Source organism: Eucyclogobius newberryi, unplaced genomic scaffold (genome assembly GCF_026437365.1).
Source record: "Eucyclogobius newberryi isolate DKJ021-1_F unplaced genomic scaffold, fEucNew1.0.hap1 SCAF_8, whole genome shotgun sequence".
NCBI lineage: Eukaryota > Metazoa > Chordata > Actinopteri > Gobiiformes > Gobiidae > Eucyclogobius > Eucyclogobius newberryi.
Window position 1 is genome coordinate 7,669,822 of NW_027316500.1, and position 15,256 is coordinate 7,685,077.

At 42.5% G+C, this 15,256-nt stretch overlaps 2 protein-coding genes across 2 annotated transcripts; one reads left to right on the top strand and one right to left on the bottom strand.

The window, feature by feature from the left end:
* Window positions 1-376: 376 nt before the first annotated feature.
* On the bottom strand, window positions 377-3,106 carry LOC140350767 (cytochrome c oxidase subunit 5B, mitochondrial-like). The gene is made up of 4 exons (XM_072436252.1): window positions 2,944-3,106; window positions 2,458-2,528; window positions 1,335-1,434; window positions 377-590 (listed from the first exon to the last, which is right to left on the bottom strand). The coding sequence occupies exons 1-4, from the start codon at window positions 3,044-3,046 to the stop codon at window positions 478-480; spliced, it is 387 nt and encodes a 128-aa protein (XP_072292353.1). The 5' UTR covers window positions 3,047-3,106; the 3' UTR covers window positions 377-477.
* A 3,027-nt stretch (window positions 3,107-6,133) lies between these two features.
* ttl (tubulin tyrosine ligase) lies at window positions 6,134-14,413 on the top strand. Its single transcript, XM_072437516.1, has 7 exons — window positions 6,134-6,345; window positions 7,750-7,828; window positions 7,921-8,153; window positions 9,636-9,771; window positions 10,410-10,679; window positions 13,370-13,513; window positions 13,950-14,413. The coding sequence occupies exons 1-7, from the start codon at window positions 6,177-6,179 to the stop codon at window positions 14,149-14,151; spliced, it is 1,233 nt and encodes a 410-aa protein (XP_072293617.1). The 5' UTR covers window positions 6,134-6,176; the 3' UTR covers window positions 14,152-14,413.
* The last annotated feature ends 843 nt before the right edge of the window (window positions 14,414-15,256 follow it).

The window sequence follows — 15,256 nt, forward strand, 5'->3', positions numbered from 1 at the left end:
CCTGCTGACGGTGATCCTCCACCAGTCTCAAGTCTTTTGCAGACGCCAACAGGTTTTCTGCCCTGTATTTGGCTCCATCCATCTTCTCTTTACTCTGAGCAGCTTCCCTGTCCCCTGCTGAATAAAAGCAGTCCCACGACATGATGCTGCCACCACGTTTGACAGTGCGGATGTTTTTTGTGGTTAAAATATTGTCTGAAACACATACAAAATAAATATTTGCCAGTATTATAATGTTATATAGTATGGACCTTCCACCAACAAAAAAAATCCAATTTAACCTTGAATATTTCTTGATATCCCCTCCTATACATGGTTATGAAAAGTTGCTCCTCATCTGTCTAGAACTAATCAGAAGAACCAACCAATCAGTGTGTGTATTTTCATAAATTTATTTTCTTCACAAACTGTACAGTGAACATCTAAGTGCTGTTGTTGTTATATTAGGGCCAGGAGGCAGTAAGAGGGGCTTCAGGTTCAGTGCGGCAATTCGTGGGGCACCAGTTTGTAATGAGAGCCGCACGAGGGGCAGCGCTGCATGTCTCCTTCATGAAGCCAGAACCACACGATGGCAGTGTTGTCCTCCTCACCTGGGGAGGTCACCATAATCAACATTTAGTCAAACATGTTCTGTGTACGTGACCAAACATCTTCTTCCATTACCATTGTCTAATAAGTTACTATTCCTCAGGTTTGTGACCAGTGTAAGCAAATAAAACTTTCAGTAGGACAAACTAAAGTTCACCATTTCCATCATAAATTTGAAAATGTGTGTACATATTAAGCCTATTTTTAATCTTTTTACTTTTTTTTTTCACATCTGGTAGCTTATTGCTATGGCTTGTTGTTCATTGTTTTATGTTGCACCGAATCACCAAGACAAGTTTCAAGACACCAAGACAAGACAATGGCAATAATCTGATTCACGAAACTTTTATCACTTAGACTTGATGTACTTACAATGGGAAGAGAAACTCAAAATTGAATAGGGTGTTTTTATGTTGACTATTTCTACCAAAAATTGACAATATTGAAAGAATTGTATGTTGCTGATACAAGAAACCCTAAACCTGGATATTCCCAGGGAACCCTTTTTCCAAAATGAACAGTGCTCCATAATGCTCATCTTCCAGTACGCTTTGGATTGCTGGAAAAATCAAAACTACAGACAGGCTAAATGATAGGGCAGTGGATGGCAGAAAAGCTCTAAAAAATGAAGCCGCATCTGTGTTCTGACCATGTATTTAAGGTTTACAGCCTTTTTTACTAATGTATGAAAAGGACTGGTCCAACTTCAGCTTCTCACAGGAGCATTTTAGTCGAACTGAACTTACAAACACAACCGACCATCCTCTTGTTCCCGATGCTTGGCACGATGTGAGGGTCATCTTTGGTTCCAGCGTAGGTTTGGGGCTTCATGATACTGTAGGGGTCCTTTAGAGAAAACATTTGAACAATTAGAAATAATAAAAGACTTAAAAGGAACTGTAGTCTGTGCTCTTACTGTGTTAAAGTACTACAATCATGAGTGAACCTGTGTTTCCAGAGCCTTAACCTGATGAAAGAGGACATGTACAAGTGTTTCTTCTTCTCAGTTCATGGACAGGTCATGCCTGATGTGATTGGTCTGCCCAGAGGCTGAAGTTAAACCAACATTACAGTGGAACATTCTAGGCAAAGCGAGAACCTGGCAATGAAGACATGTGAAGTATCTCCATCTCAGAGTTCACAACTAAGAGTTATTTGTTGGACTGGCACCAGGGCATTTTCAAGTTTGAGGTGGGAAAAGGGTGGGATACTTGAACTCCTCCACTTGGGGCAAGGACTCAAGTTCAAGTATCTTGGGGTCTTGTTCACGAGTGAGGGAAGGATGGACCGTGAGATTGACAGGTGGACTGTGGTGAAGGAGGGTCGAAAGGCAAAGCTCTCGATCTACGTTCCTAGATCGTGGATACAAGCGGTCGAAATGAGTTTCCTCTGCATGGTGGCTGGGCGCTCCCTTAGAGATCGGGTGAGGAGCTCAGGCACATGGGAGGAGCTCGAAGTAGAGCCGCTGCTCCTCCACGTCGAGAAGAGCCAGCTCTCGGGCATCTGTTCCGGATGCCTCCTGGGCACGTCCCACCGGGAGGAGGCCCCTTGGAAGACACGCTGGAGGGACTATGTCTCTCGGCTGGCCTGGGAATGACTCGGGATCCCCCCGGAGGAGTTGGAGGGAGTGTCTGGGGTGAGGGAAGTCTTCGAGTCCCTGCTACTGTCCTCATTTAAAAAGTTAAAAATAGTTTTTTCGTTATGCTAGTTTCTTTATAGCAAACCAACTGTTATTTTTTCCTACCTGAAATACACCTAAAATATGTCTAAATAAAATATTATTAGACAAATTGTTGTCATTTTCTGTCTGGATTGACAGATCATTGCAGGTTTAGTCCAAACATAGTCTAACAGGTGTTTGTACTGCACCTTCCCATGCTTGAGAGACTGCAGGGTCCTTCTCTCCAAACCAGTGGCCTGCTCCTCATCACTGGGGATTCCTTAAATAAATAAACATGTTACTGACCCATTCAAACTAAATAAAATGCAATGAGTAAGGCTGTTGCTTATGTGTAAGCGTTATGAACTTCAAACTGGCCTGAAACTTGGCTTTAGTCCAGTACACGTCAAAAAGTAGGTGGTACTTTGATGGGCGACATGTTCACATCCATTTTGACCTTCATGTTCGTATCATTTAAACACAAATTTGCACTAAACGCTCCACCCACAGACTGGATAACACGTTCAATTCAATATGTTTTAAGTCTTAGATTCCTTTTCCCAGACTTATGACTTTGACATAGCACATGCAAACACTGCAGAGTGACACACAGAAGAGTTCATCTTGATGTTTCCAATGTGGTGGTGTCTATTTTTACAGAAGCTCATACTGCGTCGATTAAAGGACATAAATACCTTTAGCAGTTGCAAAAGCGCGTTGCAGAGGTCTGACAGCCACGTTATGCTTCAGCTGCTGTGTGGATAAAACACAGGCTCGAAGGAACAGACGTGAAGCCATGATTTGATTTGGAAACACTGAGACAGCGGAGGTGTTCCGAAGTGTACGTGCGCGCGAGCTCTGGCCTGATATGACCCCGGAAACCGTAGTGACAGCTGAAGGAACCAATCACAGCACAGCAAAAGCAGAAGGAAAGGAACCAATCAGAAATCTCACTGGGTTTCAGCCGATTCTGTTTGAGACGGATGAGATGGGGCTGCTAAATCATTGTTAAATGCAGATTTCTCTTATAATAAAAGAATGAAAAAGTGTTAGTCACATTGAAATCATCAGATCAATGATTTCTGAATTTTCTTTGAAGCTATTTCATGGCAAAATACATAAGCATAAGCAAAGTGCTTATGATATTTCCTGTTGTATAAATAAATATATGTGTACTTAATATGGAGTCACATAAGTCCTAGATACCTCACTCTCCTGTGCCTATGGAGCGTTCTCTGAGCGGTCAGACTTTACTGTCCCGGGACTCTGACCTGCTCTGCCAGATTGATATATGTATCACTCTGAATTGATTCCTACACAATATCAATAACAATAACGTGTAAAACAGATAAAACTCCAGTTCAAATATGTGTTGTAAAGCTTTATTGAAAATATGCTATGTGACTAAAACTATGGTCTAACTCAAAGGAATTGTATTTGATCTTTAAAAACAGTACAATTTGTAGTGAAGTATATAATATGATTAGTATTTGTCCAATACAAAAACACGATTTTGTGTTCATCAAATATAGTGTGTTGATCATAATCTCCTAATAGGCAAAATAACACATGATGGACAGTATAATTGTAAATGTCTTTACACCGGGCTCTGATACAGGTGTCTAAGTGGTTTGATTGACTACAAAGATCTACTGAATAACCATAGCAACACTGATGCTGCAGCGCGAGTGGAGCTTTTGTCCAGTAGGAGACAGTGTAAGAGTGATAAAACTCCACTGTCTCCAACACTCGGGACAGAGGAAGGCGCAGGCTCAGTCCAATCAGATCTGCACAAACAGCACTAAATGTGTTGAATGTTTGCAGTTTGTTATATAAAGAGGAATGTAAAAAGACTGGGTCCCGCTGTGTTCCTCAGGCTGCACTACAGTATCTATTCACAGGCGCGATCCCACTACTGAGCGGCACGGGGGCTTTGACCTGCTCCGTCCTGGGCCGGTGCACCCCTCCTTAGACGACCTGGTGGTCCCGGGCTCCCCCAGGAGAACCACATCGATACTGAATTTAGTGCGGACACCCGATCAACATAGTCCACTGCAGCTCAGAGCTCCTGAGCTCAAACGGTCCTCAGCCTCAGCCTCCCGGTAACTTGGATTACAGGCACGCGCCACCGCACCCGGCGAAGACAATGGAGCCCAAGAGGACCGCCGCTGTGGCTCAGAGGTTAGTTCTCTGCACATATGGATACTCACAGAACACGCCAACATTATTGTTAGGGTTATCACTAAACCTTTATTTCATGTTTTGAATTAGTTTGTGAATTATCTTCCCAAGAAAAAAAATGCACTTTGTCAATAATATGGCTGTAAATTTGTGCCACTTTAAATATGGCTTCTTCGTTATTTTTACAGTTTATTTTTCAAAATGATTTCAATTTTGACCTGCTGACTTGTTCAATGAAATACATAAATACATTTACATAAATAATCTGTTTAAAGCTAACCTTAATATCTCATAACATGTGATATTCAGATGATATTTGATTTTATCATGAAGTGGATATATGTATTATGTATTATTAAGTGGAAAGGATTAAGGTTAAAAAGCCATTTCATTTTTATCTAAATAGCCTACAATTGTCTTGTGTTTAAACAAAACATTGTGTTTCTTTAAAACCTTATTTTTGCACTTAATATGTTCTAAAATGTTAAAATGTGAATTAGTGTTTAAAGGTGGTATGGACGATTTTTTTCCAGCAAATTTTTTATCATATTTCCTCGTGGCGTGGATAAATCATTTGTCCTGCCACGTATCAATCATAAAACGCACCTATCGCTCACCTGCAGCCGCGTCAGGCTCGTCCCCACGTTTCCGCGTGCCTAAGCGCATGGATCTATCATAATATAGTTCCCTCAGTATACAGGGCAAAATGAAGACGGAGAAAGACAGTTCGAGGTGACGCAGAAGTGGACAGAAATCTACGGGAGACGAGAGATGCGATGCGCTCCGTTGCGCTAATAAACAAACGCACGTGTGTGTTGTATCAGTCCGCACGGGGGAGTGCGCATGCGCACTTCCGCCTGCGTTCTCAAATCGCCGCAAAATCGTCCATTGCGCCTTTAATTTATGTCTCAACTTTCTATCCCGCTCCAGTCGGACTTTTTCTCCATCTAGTGGCCACAGTAAAGAACTATATTTTTAATCCGGAAGCCGTTGCCTTCTTGCAATGCCTTCTGGGAGTGGTAGTTTATTTTACTATTTATCTCCCATGCTTATCTTTTATCTTTTGTTTAACATGGTCTTAAATCAGTTAGCAGCATGCATATATTAATTCATATAGTTGTATTTCATTTAGGTACATTAGACATATTTATAATAGGTAAATTTAAGGATGTGTTAGTGTAGAAAACTACATTACCCTGCGTCCCCGAGCGCAGTGTTTACAGCGAATGACAGCAGCTGCGGACAAAACACGCTGCCGGTGTCGGAATTATTTGCCTTAACGTTTAATTATGGCTAGGTAGCGAAATGTTATCACCTTGTAACGACTTCGTGCTTACAATTAGACGTTTTTGACAGCTCTTTTTGCTAGTTTCACGCTTTAACCGCTCGATTTGACCCCTAAAAGCAGCAGTCGGGATGTCAATGAACGTGCACGGGACCAGCCTCACACGCAGAAGACGATAGCGGCAGCAAGTCAGCCAGTCACACCCTTTTCTGGGGATTTAAATGCCGTTTTTGTGGCAGCGAACGTGCATTCCATTGTCTCTTTACGTGTGAGATGTGTGTGCTTACTTTTTCATACTGTTAAATTTGCATACGGCGGCTTAAAAACGAGTTTAATGGCAGTTATCATGAATGAGTCGTCAATATCGCGCGCCGCTGCAACGCAAACGACCACAGTTTATCTGCGAGACTAGCGAGAGATTTTAAGACTTGTGTTCAGGATTATATCACATCTGTTGGAATTATGAGCGGTCCCGTGTACACGTTTGTGAGCCGAGACGATAATAGCACAGTCTATGCAGAAGTTTGCAAGATCCTTCTGGCCACTGGACACTGGAAGAGGCTGAAAAGGGACAATCCCAGGTTCAACTTGATGCTCGGGGAGAGGAACAGGCTGCCGTTTGGACGTTTGGGTAAAGAATTAGCAATCTCTGTTTATAATCTTGTACTAGCTGTGTCACTGGGTTTGCATGTACGCCAGAAATCTGATTTATTAGCTGATTTCTGGAGTTATAAAATGATTGAAATGTCATGTAAGCCAGTGTTTCCCAGATGAGACTATGGTGCCCCCCCCCCCCCACCCCCCCCCCCCCCCCCCCCCCCCCAAATAATGGTTAAGTATTGTCAGAAATCGAATCATCATTAAATCAATATTTATTTTTTTTACATGCACACGGAAATCTGATTTATTGTCTGATTTCTGGACCGTTCCGGTAATTTAAACTGCATGAAAACGGCAAAATCTAAGTGAATATTCAGATGTACCGTATTTGGAAAAGATTTGTCACATTAGATCTTCTTGGCATCTTAATTTATAACTTCAAAAAATTGGATTAATAAACAGATTTTGAGTGCGCATGTATCTAAAACCTGTGGGAAACACCGGCATGTTTTACGTGGCCAGTCACAATCAGATAACTAAAGTAATATTTGTCTTTCCACACGCATCGTCAAAACTTGCACATGTGTAAATAGTCAGAAAGGAGCCAGATCAGACTGAACTTTTCACATGACATTTCAATAATGTGATAACTCCAGTACTCAGATTATGATCAGATTTTGTGTGTGAATGGAAACATAGCCACTGTTTCCTTGTACCTTTGTGTTTAAAGTGTTGTTGTTTTTTGCATGAACGTCTGTGCAGTTGTGGTTAGGGATGTCAGGGTTATTAGGTTAATCCATAATCGTGGTTATTCAGGACACAGTATAATCGTTAAGACAAAAAAATAATAATAATAATGACAATTATGAGCAGCAATAAGGAGTTATTTCAGCTCATTTTTTTTGTCTGAGAATTGATTTTTTTTCTACAATGGAACACTTCTGGACAAATGAGGGATTGCACCGATTTGGTTCAGTTCAATTTACATAATCTTAAAAAGTCAAACTAGGTATGAAATACTTTATCTGGTTGTTTATGTGCCAATGTGCCTGTATCATTACTTTATTATTCAGAAAGTTTGATTTCCTAAAGTTAGACTTAAATCAAGGCAAATGAAGGATTTCACTGTTTGGTCAAAGTGCCAACAATCGTGAATAATCGTGAAATCATGATGTGATGATGACACCTGTGGTCATTTGAGTGCAGGTCAGATCAGAGCTACTTCATTGTTTTGAGAGCTATTGTCACAGTCTTTAATTTGACTGATCAATCAACTGGGCTTTTTTTTTTTTTGTCAACCAAGAATTTCTTCATCAACTACAGCTCCACTATGCAATTTTTTGGAAAAACTAAAAAAATAAGACATTGCTAAGACAATGGCATTTGTTTTACTCTCAGTTTGTAAAGGTATTCAAATCATTGTTTCTGTGTTCAGGTCATGAACCGGGTCTTATCCAGCTCGTGAACTACTACAGAGGAGCGGACAAGCTCTGCCGAAAGGCCTCATTGGTCAAGTGGGTGTCATCCTTCTTAACCGCAAAAATCTATAGCTCTGATGCCTTGACTTAATTATTTAAAAGGCTTTTACATTGACACTGTCCATCAGGTTAATAAAGACCAGTCCGGAGCTGCGTGATTCCTGTAACTGGTTCCCTGACTCGTACATTATTTACCCGACAAACCTGAACACGCCCGTGGCCCCGGCGTCCAACGGCATCAGTCACTTAAAGAACAACCCCAAAACCGACGAGAGGGAAGTGTTTCTGGCCTCGTACAACGCCAAGAAGGAGAGCGGAGATGGGACAGTGTGGATCGCCAAGTCCTCAGCCGGAGCTAAAGGTAACTGTAACCGTTTACCATAGTATTTCCTTCAGCAGTATATTGCACTATAACATGGAAAAGTATTACCAAGTCTCTGAAGCCGAAGGTAACAAACAGTAGGACGACATTAACACAGACTCTAACACAAGTGTTTGTAAAGTTTGACACTATCAAATATGTTATCAACACTTAAATCGTCTTCATGGAGGTTTGTAAGTAAATTAAAGATGATCCAAATGTCCCAAAATGTGTGAATAGTTTGTAGCTTTACATGTTCCTCTCATTCTGCAAAATCTGTGACTTTTGAGTCCCGAGGCATTAACCAAAAATGTCTGTCTGTTTTACATTTTTCCAAGTTCTGATTTTGTGGAAAGTCCAATGAGACTGAGATGAACCACATGTTTTGCTGATTCCAGCATTTAGTTATGAAGGCCTTAGTAGCAGTGTTGGGAAAGTTCTCTTTCTACATGAACTAGTTCAGTTCATAGTTCACACATTTTAAAATTAACTAGTTCAGTTCATAGTTCATTTTGAACTAAGTTCACAGCTCCAAAAAATGAACTAGTTCAGTTCTTTTTTTTTCAATATTATGCAATCATTTTTCTAAATTATTTCCACAGCCCAAATACAACCACAGGCAGCAATTGTTTTATTAGTTTAATGCTGAAACTATGTGTCAGATTTCATCTTCATATCCAATTTTGAATCCTTACCCAGGATTTACATTCACATTGAAGGGACAGACTTCCATGTGTTGCTGTCCATTCAGTCCACACATATTCAGCCCCACTGTATATTCTCAAAAACATGAGGGAAAACTTGCTGGGCAAAGTTTGCACATAAATGTTAGATTGTTCCCATCCTCACCGACCTTATCAGAAAACTCACGTAACTGGTCGTAGCAGGTCGAAGCGTTGCTGCTCACGTTGACTTCACGTTGCTGTCGTGTCCGTACTGCTTTTTGTTTTGTTGCGCATGCGCAGTGCGGTGCGGTCTCCGCGATCTATCGCCTCTACAACTCTGGAGCTCTCACACTTGCCAGGCAGAGGCTCTTTTTGGGCAACTTAACGGTGTGTTTTTCGCCTGTAAGTCTCTAGAAATCTGACACTTTATTGAACGAAAATAAAAAGAACAAAGGTGCCGTTCACAGACACCAGAATGAACGCGTTCACATTATCGTTCGTCAGCAGTAATACCGTTAGTTCAGTTCACGTTCACCAAAATTTTGAACGCGTTCATGAACTTTCGTTCAATGAACGCGTTCAGGCACAACACTGCTTAGTAGTTTATGTTGGTTTGTATTATTATTTATATTAGTAAAGAATCTAAAAATAAGATGACCCAAAGACATTATTACTTAAGTTAAGTAAGAACATTTTATGAACTCAGGAGGAGCAAACATGAATGTTTTCTGATGTGATTAAATTGTACATTCCAGTTAAACTCTGTTCGCTCTTATATATTGAATGTATTCAGTTGAGGGTTTTGCTGTGCCCACAGGAGCTGGTATTCTGATTTCCCATGATGCCGCTGAGCTATTGGAGTACATCGATAATCAGGGCCAGGTGCATGTCATTCAGAAATACTTGGAGAAACCGCTGCTGCTTCAGCCAGGACATCGCAAGTTTGATATTAGGCAAGTACTGAAATCTGGTGACCGCAATTTGATGCAAATCTGATGCTTTGGATACAATGCAACTCTGAAGGAAGGCAACGATAATGTACTATTAAAATAAAGTTCTGTATTTGTGCGACAGTGGTTTCCAACCTTTTTTATCTTGAGTTTATCCTAAGCCTGGTCTCACACGAGTATCAAAGTGTAATCTTTACTACTATAAAGTAATTTATTACTGTTATATGTTCTTGTTTTAATGATAATGGCGTCCAAAAATATTATTCCGACACAAGGACCCCTTGTTGGGAGACGTCAAACGATTTGGCACAAGGACTATTGGCACAAACGTTTACCCTTTTGATGAAGTAATTTTGAAACAAAAAACTTAATTGGAGCACACATAAAATCTGATCACGATCTGATTTCTGGAATTGTCAGATGATTAAAAAACAACTTGAAAATCCAGTGAGGGTAATCTGATTTCTTCCTGATTCTTATGCATGTTTAAATGAGGAAAATACAGAAAAGGGCAAACTAAGTCCATATGTCCCTTTCTCTATCCATTTATTTACCGACACATGCACACGACAGAATATTATATGTAATGCATGTAAATGGTGTGTTCTGCCCATAGTGAAATACAGTGTATGTGTTGTCAGGAGCTGGGTGCTGGTGGACCATCAGTACAACATTTACCTGTACAGAGAAGGCGTTCTGCGGACCTCGTCAGAGCCCTACAACAGCGACAACCTCGGGGACATGACCAGTCACCTGACCAACCACTGCATCCAGAAGGAGATGTCGCAGAACTACGGCCGCTACGAGGAAGGAAACGAGATGTTCTTTGACGAGTTCAGGCTCTACCTCCTTAAAAGCCACAGCGTCACGCTTGAGAGCTCCATCTTACCTCAGATCAAGCATATCATCAAGTAAGGGCCTGGAACGAGTTTGAAATGGGATGATCATGATGTAAGAAATCCTTTATTTAACTTTGCATACTCCTAAGTAAATGGCACTGTTGTATTTTTGTGTGACTGAGGCAGTTGAGGCGGCAGAAGGAGGCAGCACACAGGGCCGGTGATAGAGAGCACTACAAAGATGATACGGATTTAGCAGGGAGGTGTCGTGAGCTAGATCTCAGTACAATACGCGTCTGAAGCAGCAGTTCTCCAACAACAACCCCACCTCTGTGTGGAGTGGGCTCCGGCTTCTCACCAACTACAAGCCCAGAGCCCCCCCTTCTGCAGATGACAGAAAACTGGCCCGGCAACTAAATTCCTTCTACTGTAGATTTGACAGGATGTGTGCAGACTATTTCGGAAATCCAACCCTCGAAAAGCTGCTGGACCAGATGGTGTCACCCAGGCCACCTTAAGACACTGCGCAGGCGAGCTGGCCCCCGTCTTCACTGGCATTTTTAACACCTCCCTGGAGTCATACCATGTCCCAGGCTGCTTAAAGTCGTCCATCATCGTCCCTGTCCCCAAGAAGCCCCGGATCACTGGACTTAATGACTACAGACCTGTGGCGCTGACGACGCAGTCAACCTGGCACTCCACTTCACCCTGCAGCATCTGGACTCCCCGGGAACCTATGCCAGGATCCTGTTTGTGGACTCCAGCTCGGCATTCAACACCATCCTCCCTGCTCTGCTCCAGGACGAGCTCTCCCAGCTCACGTGCCTGACTCCACCTGGAGGTGGATCACCGACTTCCTGACGGATCAGAGGCAGTGCGTGCGGCTGGGGGAGAATGTCTCAGACACGCAGACTATCAGCACAGGAGCTCCACAGGGCTGTGTATTTTCTCCCCTGCTCTTCTCCCTGTACAAACTGCTGCGCCTCCAGCCACGACACCACCCTCATCGGGCTCATCTCGGACGGGGATGAGTCTGTCTACAGGAGGGAGGTGGACCGGCTGGTGTCCTGGTGCAGCGGTAACAACCTGGAGTTCAATGCCCAGAAGACGGTGGAGATGATCTTGGACTTCAGGAAAGTCACAGCCCCCCAGCCCCCCCTCACCATCTCAGACTCCACCATCTCCACTGTGGACTCCCTCCGCTCTCTCCGGGACCTCACGTGGGAGTCCACCATCAGCTCCTCATCAAGAAGGCCCAGCAGAGGATGTACTTCCTGCGACAGCCGAGGAAAGCCAATCTGACAGCGGAGATGATGGTGCAGTTCTACACGGCCATCATTGAGTCCATCCTCACCTCCTCCATCACCGTGTGGTACGCTGGAGCCACAGCCAGGGACAAACCGAGACTACAGCGCATCGTGTGCTTTGCTGAGAAGGTCATCTGCTGCAGACTTCCATCTCTGCAGGACCTGTACGTCTCCAGGGCTCTGGGACGAGCAGGTCGGATCACACACAAACTATTTGAGCCACTCCCCTCAGGCAGGAGGCCACTCCCCTCAGGCAGGAGGCCACTCCCCTCGGGCAGGAGGCCACTCCCCTCGGGCAGGAGGCCACTCCCCTCAGGCAGGAGGCCACTCCCCTCAGGCAGGAGGCTACGGTCCATCCGGACCAGAACCTCCCGTCACAAGAACAGTTTCTTTCCCTCTGCCGTTGGACTCATGAACACTACCTAAGCACCTTGCACTCACTGCACTGTTCACTTCTTATTGCACTACATATTGTATTTATGTACAAATCATGCCTATTTCTAACCTTATTTTAACTTTACTTAATTATTTTTTTGGCCGCGACGCGGTCAAATGGCCGCGCAGTTTCAGGGACCGCGGCATTTCCCTTCATAGCCTCATGGCTAACCCCAACCCTAACCTTAACCTGGCGCGGTCTAAAACGCCGCTAAAACGTGGTCAAATAGAGCAGCAGTTTCAGGAGCCGCGGCGTGCGGCCGGCAAAAAAATAACATGGCAGTTTCGGCCGCGCGCCACGGCTCTGCAGACACTCTCTATTTTTTTATATATCTGGTAGCTATTCATTGTCCATTGTTTTGTATTGATTGATCAATGTTTTGTTGTTTGTTTCATCGAATCACCAGGACAAGTTCCTATGTCTGTAAATTTTGTTCATTGACAAATGGCAATAAACCTTATTCTGATTGAGTTGGATTAGTTGTGTGAAAAAGACTTTCAGGCAAAATGACGGGAATGTTTGCAAGGCGGGGCCTTTCTATGTGGAGTTTGCATGTTCTCCCGTGTCCTGTAGGTTTCTCCTACCACTATAAACATGTACAATAGGCCAGGAAATTCAGAGATTCTTTTTCAGGTTCAGAAAGAGATTCTCTCAAAGGTCAATAAAATAAAATAAATACTTTTGTCAAAAGCTGCCATGGCTAATTAGAATAATTGTGACTATTTGACTATTGAAACGATTATGATAGTTGACTCTAAAAATTAATGTCAAAAATAAATAAATCAGATTTTTATCAATAATGCACTTCACTCATAAATAGTCTCTGTCTAGAAACCTTCAGTCACCATATTTCCAACTTAATTTGTCTGTTAATGATGTATTTTAAAAGGCTCAACCATTTTTTTTTTTTTTTTTTTTTTATGATTTATGCCCAAGTTTCACTGTGCAATGGAAATAATACTATCTGCTGTGTGTGTGTCTGCGTCTGTCTGTGTGCGTCTGTCTGTGTGCGTCTGCAGGAGCTGTCTGTCCTGTATTGAACCTGCCATCAGCACCAAGCACCTGTCGTACCAGAGCTTCCAGCTGTTTGGCTTTGACTTCATGGTGGACGAGAGCTTCAACGTGTGGCTCATCGAGATCAACGGCGCTCCGGCCTGTGCGCAGTCAGTACATACATTTAATTCACTGTATACAAAACCACAGACCTGAGATTAACACAACCATCTGCCATATCATAATGCACAGCAACGTTTAATTTGAAAGGAGAAAGGACGTTCAAATCTGCCGGCAAATGTTTTTGTTGAGGTTCAAGTATCATAAAAAAATCACTTTTTACTTCATTACTTTACACACTTTTTACTTGTGCTGTGATACGTTGACATTTTGTAATATTTTGGATATATTGCACACTTTTAAAGGTCTCTAACTACATTTTCCGGAATACATTTTATTGCAAAATTGTATTGACCTAAATCCATTTATATCTTAAAACACAAAATCTAATCATTTCTTTGACATGAGCAATGCTTTTTGAGTAATTGCACAGCTCTATCTGTTGTGGTTATGACGTAATCAAAGTGACGACCTGTTTCTCATCAGGAAGTTGTACTCGGAGCTGTGTCAGGGCATCGTGGACGTGGCCATCTCGGCCGTCTTCAGCCTGAACAGCAGCGGCGACTCCGGCTCTTCCTCGCCGTACTCGTCCTCTCCCTCCTCCACCTCCTTCAACCTCTCCACAAACGCGTGCTCCTCCCCCAAAATCCGAGGGCCGCTGCACGTGGGGCCGTTCACTCGCCTGTAAGCACACAGGAATACAACACAGAAATATTTCTGAACAAGCTGCTTTTCCCTCCATGTACTCGGTCCTCACTGCCCCTTTTAAAGTGCTTTTTGGGAAATGGAGCGTAATCATTTGGTATAAACTCTGCAAATACTCACATAATTAAAAGCCAAGACACTCATAAACTATTTGAAAACATTAAACAAGTCTGGAGACAGTGGGAACATTTGCATGGCCAGTAAAAATCAGATGAGTAATCCAATATTTCCATTATTAGAGCTGTTTTTTTGTGTTTACAAGCACAAGACAAATCTGATCATCAAAACTGACGTAACACGTGTTAATTAGTGGATTTTAAAGGCTCAATGGACGATTTTTCGCCGACTTGAGAACTGAGGTGGAAGTGTGCATGCGCACTCCCCCGTGCGGACTGATACAACACACATGTGCGTTTGTTTATTAGCGCGACGGATCGCATCTCTCGTGTCTGTAGATTTCCGTCTCTTCTGATCCAGCTTCAACTGTCTTTCTCTGTCTTCATTTTGTCCCGTACACTGAGGGAACTATATTATGATAGATCCATGCGCTTAGACACACAGAAACGTGCTGCTCTCCTGGGGACGAGCCTGCAGGTGAGCGGTGGATGCGTTCTATGATTGATACGTGGCAGGACTAATCGGCAGTCCACGCCACGAGGAAATAAGACTCAGATTTGGGCCAAAAAAATCGTCCTTTACGCCTTTAAGAGTAACTGTTTTTATTTGAATTTGAAAAGAATCCTTTTAAACAGAAATAAATCCAATTACTCACTTTAACTGCTCACATGACATTTCAATTATCTCCAGATTACTCCAGAAATCGATTTTTGGTTATACGTGTAAAAACAGCCAGTGTAGATTATCTTTATATTGCAAATGATTTCTTCAAACTTGAGCTATTTTGCAAAGGTTTTCTTATTCAATTGTTAAACAAATATGACAACAGCCCAACAAATTTACACAATTCTTTATAATATTAATACAAAATATTTTTTTAATGCAATTGTTGGTCTTTAAATCCACAGCAGTTATTCTTTCTGAGGAAAACCAGATTAAACCAGGGATGTTACAATAACCGGATCTCGTGG

Excerpts from the sequence above, each read along its gene's own strand:
- ttl (XM_072437516.1), top strand. The coding sequence starts at position 6,177 with ATGAGCGGTCCCGTGTACACGTTTGTGAGCCGAGACGATAATAGCACA. Across the intron at positions 6,346-7,749 it reads GCTGCCGTTTGGACGTTTGG|GTCATGAACCGGGTCTTATC; the intron begins GTAAAGAATTAG and ends TTCTGTGTTCAG. Across the intron at positions 8,154-9,635 it reads GTCCTCAGCCGGAGCTAAAG|GAGCTGGTATTCTGATTTCC; the intron begins GTAACTGTAACC and ends CTGTGCCCACAG.
- LOC140350767 (XM_072436252.1), bottom strand. The coding sequence starts at position 3,046 with ATGGCTTCACGTCTGTTCCTTCGAGCCTGTGTTTTATCCACACAGCAG. Across the intron at positions 2,529-2,943 it reads CGCTTTTGCAACTGCTAAAG|GAATCCCCAGTGATGAGGAG; the intron begins GTATTTATGTCC and ends TATTTATTTAAG. Across the intron at positions 1,435-2,457 it reads AGTCTCTCAAGCATGGGAAG|GACCCCTACAGTATCATGAA; the intron begins GTGCAGTACAAA and ends TTTTCTCTAAAG.